Source organism: Chiloscyllium plagiosum, chromosome 36, assembly GCF_004010195.1.
Source record: "Chiloscyllium plagiosum isolate BGI_BamShark_2017 chromosome 36, ASM401019v2, whole genome shotgun sequence".
Taxonomy (NCBI): domain Eukaryota; kingdom Metazoa; phylum Chordata; class Chondrichthyes; order Orectolobiformes; family Hemiscylliidae; genus Chiloscyllium; species Chiloscyllium plagiosum.
The window spans coordinates 33,137,471-33,144,863 of record NC_057745.1 but is presented as its reverse complement, the minus strand read 5'-3'; the positions used below and the strand labels follow the sequence as shown (position 1 = coordinate 33,144,863).

Sequence of the window (7,393 nt, the reverse complement as noted above, 5' to 3'; positions counted from 1 at the left end):
TCTACAGGGATATGGGCCAAGTGATGGCAAATTGGACCAGATTAATTTAGGATACCTGGTTGTCATGGACAAATTGGACCAAAGAGTCAAATCTAGTCTGACTTCTTCAGGTGCTGCCAGACCTGCTGAGTTTCTCCAGCATTTTCTGTGTATGCTTCAGATTTCCAGCATCCACAGCATATTGCCTGTATTTAAGTCACTTCTTATTCTGATTTTGAATTATATCAGTGTTCTTTCACTATCAGTGGGTGAGAAATCTGCAACTCTTTTCCTGTCAGTATTGTGGGTGTAGCCTTAGATACTTCTCCTCCTTAACTAGGATATCTGTGTTGTCCCACTGTTTTGTGAAAAACATTTAAAATATTCAATCAGAACTATCCTTGTGTCTTCTGCCATTTTGTTTTCTAATTGGCATTATTCTTTTCTCCTATTCATTATATATTTATAAAATATTAGTGCTGGTTTTTCCAATGATGGAAAGCATCTCCCTCAATGTGAAAATGGCTGAGGAGCTGTAAACAACATCGAGCAGTTTTATGGGGCCTGATCACTTGTGCATATTTGGCCGAGGAAGCTGCCTATAGAAATGTGGGATATTTAGATGTGACAATACTGTACCTTTAAGGGATGTGTTCTATCCTGTTTCTCTTACAGAGGGGTTTTGTCACAGTGGCACCAGGCAGGCAGTTTGCAAATAGCTTTGGGTTTCTCCCTGGGTTTTTTTTCAGAATGAGTCAAAGAATCATGAGTGAGTTGGGTCAGGCTCAGACAGACCCTGAGGATTTTGGTTTTGTTTTAGCGGATACTTTTGTTATCTGCTAGAGCAGATAGCTACGGTTCTGTTTGCTGCTCGACTGAGGACTCAGATAGAGAATTTTCTTTTTAGAAATCAGAAGAAGCACATTGTTTATTTTAATGCTTTTCTCTACTGGATTGCAGAGAGACAGGACATGAGAATCATAACTATATTTCTGCATTACAAAAGCTGCTCTTTATTAGAACAGTTGATGATTAGTGGTTAAATAATATATTGTTTTCTTATGTATGTGAATAAAGTTATATTTGTTTAAAACTTATTTGTAGACTGATTGAATCTTATCTGGAACACAGCGCCTTACATTTGCCTTCAAAACAAAATAAAAGTTAGGATCTAGGCTATCTCCGTAAAATATTTTGGGAGAGGTCTCTAACAGAGGGTGTTATCTTATGATGGACGTTTGGTATTTGCCCGTTGCATGGTTTGGAAGAATGAGAGGTGAGCTTATTGAAACATATAAGATCCTGAGGGGAATTGACTGGATGGATTCAGAGAGGGAACCGAGAACTAGATCCTGGATTCTTTATATTCATCCTGGAGAACAAGCCCATTAAAAAATGCAAAGGACAAGTCCAGAGGAATCCTTGGACACCTAGAGAAATGCAGTCAGTATTCCTGACCTATTATCCCATAAAATGAGTGAATCATGTTGAAGTTTTTAAAAATGGAACTTTATTTTTAAGTTTGTTCTATATGGATATGGCCATTAGCTCCTCTTCCTTACAGTTGCTATAAGCTGCTATTGGGGTCAGGAGGCAGAAACCTTGTAGACATGACATTAAGACTGAGGATGCATAACTGACAATTGATACACAGCGTATTACTCTCAGTTGATGTGTTTTGGTCCAGGGTGCAAACAAATGATAATCGTACCATCACCGGTTGATTTAACGGAGCCAAACTGTGAGAAAACACTGGGTGCCACTCTGTGGAATGAAGCAGACATGTCAATCAAAAACTCGTCTGGTGTAAACACAAACCATAAGTTGTTTTTAAAGGACATTAGCGATTGAAGCTGTAATGAGAGATCGCAAGGTTACAGGTCAAGGAAAGCACCAGCAATTGTAAACAATTTTCAGAAAACAGATATTTTCACAATGCCTTTCAAACTGATACCATTTATATATTGCTTAGAGAGAATTAGGGATTTAAGACATAGGATTTAGCAGGCAAAGGCTGAGACATTGTCATATGCCTTTATATCTAATAGCAGATAATTGATTCATATTTATCCTATGCTACCCTAAGACTACTGTTGATATGTGTAAGATATACAGTTCTATTGAACCAGTGCAACTGTATGATATAAACATAAAAGGTCATTTAAGACAAACATAATCTTTGCTGAGGCACTTATACACATGCAACTTCCAGTAAAGACGTTCACGAGATTTGACAACTAAGTTCAGTATTTGTAATGAGTGCTGTTTGCACAAGCAGACATGTCAGTTGGGCATCTTTATCTCGTGGCAGCATGAGGAATCTTTTAAACATGCCCCTGTGCTTGCATTTCGTTCAGTCATCCAGATGTTGCTCCTCCCAGGTTGATGTGGGGATGGCACTGTATGGATCCATGATCACTTTGGCACAGCGGATAATCATCATAATCAGGAAGAGGCACAGGAGAACAAAGCAGGCCAATGTCAATCCTTTGTCCACGTCAACGTACATTGGTTCAGGTGTGGCATTCTCCATTGCTTTGGACTTTCTGCATCAGCCTCTCTCATCACTGCTACCATCCTGAAAGTCCTGACAAAAAATTGCAAAAAAATTGAAATAATCTTGAACAAAAATAAAGGTGTGCTTTTTGTTTTGCATATTTCATGATCTTTAGGAATTCCCAAAGCTAATGAAGTGATTCTCTTTTGAACTTTGGAGTCAGAGAGTCATGCAGCATGGAAACAGACCCTTCGGCCAAACAGTCTATGCTGACCATAATCCCAAATTAAACTCGTCCCACCTGTCTGTGATTGGCCCATATCCCTCGAAACCTTTCTTATTCATGTACTTATTCAAATGTCTTCTAAACGTTGTAACTGGACCCACATCCAACACTTCCTCTGGAAGTTCATTCCACACAGGAACTACGCCCTGAGTAAACAAGTTGGTCCTCATGTCTTATTTAAATCTTTCTCCTCTCATCTTAAAAATATGTCCTCTAGTCTTGAAATCTCCCACCCTAGGGGAAAAACGCCATTCACCTTATCTATGCCCCTCATAATTTTATAAACCTCTATCAGGTCAACCCTCAACCTCCTACACTCCAGTGAAAAATGTACCAGCCTATCCATTCTTGGCAACATCCTGGTAAATGTCATCTGAACCCTCTCCAGCTTAATAATACCTTTTTGTACTTTTGCAACGTAGTAAACACAGAAGCCAACTTGGTGAATCTTTGCACTTCTCTGCCTCAGAGGATTGTGGAGGCTCAGTCATAAAGTCCAGGACAAAGATTGATCGTTTCCCAGCTTCTAATGATGTTAAGGGTTCCAAGGTTAGTGTGGGAATATTGAGGTAGATGACCAGCCACAATCTCAAGTGGCAGTGCAGACTAGAAGGGGTGAATGGTCTAATTCTGCTCTGATATTCCTCTACAATTATCTTGTCATTATCTAACTGCTGTTTCTTGGAGCTGATTGTGCACAAACCTGTTACTTCAAATAATGTTCTAACTTTGTTTTGATGTATTGGAAATTGCTGTGCTCTTAGTATTCAATATTTAGTACTTCCTATGTAGCATGAAACCTCACTTAACTGTGTTACAGTCGTGACAAGCCTCCTGCCAGCATAAACAAATGATTTATCAGGCATTACACTACCCAATTATAAGTGCAATATTTTTGAAATATGAAGGGTCTTGTTCTGAGAAGAAATGAAAATGAACTTTCAAATGGAGGTGGGTAAAATGACTGATATCATGGCTAGTTGTCTTATGGCCATTGGTCAAGAGGATTCAGACAATTGACTGACAGTGGCAGTTATGTGCCCCTAGAAATATGGGATATCAGCAAGTGCTCAGGGGAAGAGGTCACTCTTCATTGAGTAGAGCCTCATCAGACAATCTTCAGAGAGTTGCTGTCTCCAGATGGTGAGAGACCAGAAGAAGAGGAGCAAGATCCATGGAAGAGTTCCCTAACACCGTGGTTAGAGAACAGAATGTTGTCCCTACAAGTTTAGTGAGAACAACAATCTCTGTACCAACAGTCTGTTTGCCCTCTGGTATCAGTAGACCATCTGCAATTATCATAGTCATATCATATTAGTCCTTTGTCTAATTAATAAATGTATCATATCTAAACTGCTGCTTCTTAACAAACTCAATAAATTATCAAAACATTGCCACGAATCATTGATTGCCTAACTGTGATCACAGACCCCCTAAAAATCAATATATGATTCTGTGCCAAAAACTTGTTATTAATTGAACCTAGTTTACATTGCTTGAGGTTCCTAGTTCATACTACTAATCACAGAAAAAGGAACAGTGGATGGGTCTTACTAACAGCAAGTCCTAGTACCATCTGCAAATGCTAAGTCTTTCTCGCAGTCATTAATGTCATTTCCCCAGCTCCAATTGCCATTGGAAGGAAGCTGGCCTTAAACTAGTGTGCAGATTGTACCATAAGGTGAGACAGCACCTCCCATGGAGTTTGGAACCTGGCTGGCTTCTTCCTTTCGCTGCAGGAAGTCTAGACTTCTCACAACATGGAAAGCCACCATCTGGAAACATGTCCTTGAATGTTCATTTCTCCATTCAATTAGGGATCAAGATGGAGACCATACTGATTTCCAAAATATGACATCTTGCTGGTTGTACTCAGAGATGAGAGAAAGAGAAAGATAGGCATGTTCACGAATTGTGTTCTGCTATCCCACATTTAACCAATTATTAGAAATAAAGGAATTATCTTTTTCCAATATTGACTGTGCATTCCCCCCAGTTCAGGACTGGGTAGTGGTAATGAATGTATGCAGCTATCGATGACTTCAACTGAAGACACAGCAGCAAAATCTACACAGTTTTACACAAGAGCAGTTCACATTCATATTTCCCCTGTTGCATTAGTTGGTTTATCCAGAGAAGATTGAGTTTTCTTTATCATTTGGCAAGCAGTCAAAATCAATTAGTTATCAGTACTTCAGTAATCCTTTCTACTCCAAACAAAATTTCAGAAGACAATGCTCAAAGGGATTTATTCAAACACTTTGAGCTGAAGATAACTTTATAATTACATTTTAATGATGCACTGAACTTCTAGGGAAAAGGTTTGGGATATGATTCATTGCATTCTTCAAAGCACATTTGTTGTGATCTCAAACCAATTTAATCAATCATATCTGGTGTCTGTCGAAAGAGCCAAGTGAATTATATTTTACAAAGACTGCAGGCATCATTACTTAAAGCATTGGATTGAAATCTATATCTAGCATTTGTTGCCTATGGTTGGTTGATGCTGGTCACCTGGATTCCTCACTGATTAAATTCTATTCATAAAGATAAGATACCTTCTACTCTTAAAGGAGCTTAACTTTAAATGGATTAGAAGATGCTTCAAACCGACACATCACATATAATCATCACAACATTTATTATGGTACTCTTCTGTGGGGAATTAAGAAAGGTTCATAGTATTCTAGAAATGTTTTGAACTGTTGAAAATTAGTCTACCTCTGATACAAATTGTCACGTATATATACTCCACTCCTGTCACTTGTATATCGTGGTACTTGAGGGGAAACTACAGTGTCAAAAATGTCATCTTTTAGATGAGTTACTAAATCAAAGAACTGCTTTTGTTTCTCAGTGGATGAGAAATATCTGTTGCTACTATTTGAAGAACAGCTAGAGAATCAATATTCATCCTGAACAACTATTACTAAACCAGCTGGTTACAGGTGACCAAGAGTGAAAAATATGGCAAGATGCACAGCTATTTAAATGAACATATGGAATGGAAAAGGGAGGAGGGGAACACCTGATAATACAGCATGACAAAAAGACAAGAATAAAATAGGATCTTGGTTCAGAGGGTGGAGAACAGGAATAACAAGGGTCAGAAATTGCTGGCATATGCAGTTTATAAGCCCCCCCCCCCCAGGTAGTCATTATCCCACTGAACAGAGCATTAAGTACGAAATAATCAGAGCTTGTAACAAATGCAACATAATGATCATGGTATTTCTAATCTTTTTATAGAATAGAAAAGTTAGTTTGACAAAGATAGACAGAATGGTGAACTTATAGAATGCTTTTGCAACTACTCACTGGAAAAATACAGATGTGTTGTGGAACCAACTAAGGACAAAGTTCTTTTAGATCTAGTATTGTATAGTACAGCTGTGCTGGAAAAAGTAATATTTTTCCTTTTATACTATATCAATTTTGAAAGTAACACACTCTTTTCCCAAACCAGATTCTTCAACGTACACAATGCTAATTATATAGGTGTGATGCGAAAGCTAACTAAGGTTGATTGATTAAAAAACACTAAAAGGATGGCCATAAATAATCAATGTAAAACATTTAAAGAATTTATTCAAAATATGTTTATCAAAAATATGTACCATTAAAAATCAGAAAAATAATCAATGAGAAAAGTGCATCAGTTCCTTATTGGGAAAGAAATAGAAGTTAATCATGTTGTGAAGAACAGTAGTAAGCCTAAAGACAGAGAGTTTTAGGAACCAGCAAAGGGTGATTCAAAATGTTGCTAAAAAGAAAACCTAGGAGAAGAGAATACATGAGCCAGGAATATAAAAAATGATATTAAAAGCTTTTATAAGAAAAGGAAGAGAGTAGCTGGAGGAGTTATCGCTTATCAGGGGTAAAGACAGGAGAAATTATTATGATAAATTAGGAAATGGTAAAAAAGTTGGACAAAAAGGTGGCATGGTGACTCAATGGTTAGCTCTGCAGATTCACAGCACCAGTGACCTGGGTTTGATTCCAGCCTTAAGTGACTGTCTGTGTGGGGTTTGCACATTCTCCCCATGTCTGCATGGGTTTCCTTTGGATGTTCTGGTCTCCTCCCACTGTGCAGGTTAGGTGGATTGGCCATGTTAAATTGCCCCATAGCATCCAGAAATGTGTATGTTAGGTGGGCTAGTCATGGGGATTGCAGGGTTATGGGTGAATCTGGGTGGGACGCTCTTCAAAGGGTCAGTATGGACTCAGTGGGCTGAAGGGTTTTATGGATTCTATGTAATATTTTGCATGTGTTTCACAGTAGAAGGAACACAAGGGGCTAATAAAACTGAAGAAATTAAAGCAATTAATATCTAAAGAGAAAATGTATTGAAGGAACTTAAGGGATTAAAAATTGACAAATTCCGAAAAAGGATGGAATTCAAGAAAGGATGGAAAAAGAGGAAGGAACTGAAGGCCACAACTGTGTATTAGAGTCACACCGCCTGAAAACAGCCCTTTGGTCCAACTAGTCACACCAACCTCGTACCCAAACTAAACCAGTCCCACTTGGCTGCATTTTGCCCATATCCCTACAAGCTTTCCCTATTCATGAACTTATCCAAATGTCTTTTAAATATTGTAACCATATCTGCATCCATCACTTTCTC

General features: G+C 38.3%; 1 protein-coding gene across 4 annotated transcripts in view; it reads right to left on the bottom strand.

Moving 5' to 3' along the window:
- Positions 1–1,487: 1,487 nt before the first annotated feature.
- Positions 1,488–7,393, bottom strand: part of LOC122541099 (cortexin domain-containing 1) — a 51,471-nt gene continuing 45,565 nt past the window's right edge. For all 4 annotated transcript variants that reach the window (XM_043677644.1, XM_043677643.1, XM_043677645.1 and 1 more), the window contains one exon: positions 1,488–2,566. In XM_043677644.1, the coding sequence (XP_043533579.1) occupies positions 2,333–2,512 (180 nt within the window). In that variant the 5' untranslated portion in view covers positions 2,513–2,566 and the 3' untranslated portion in view covers positions 1,488–2,332. The remainder of the gene's footprint in view (positions 2,567–7,393) is intronic.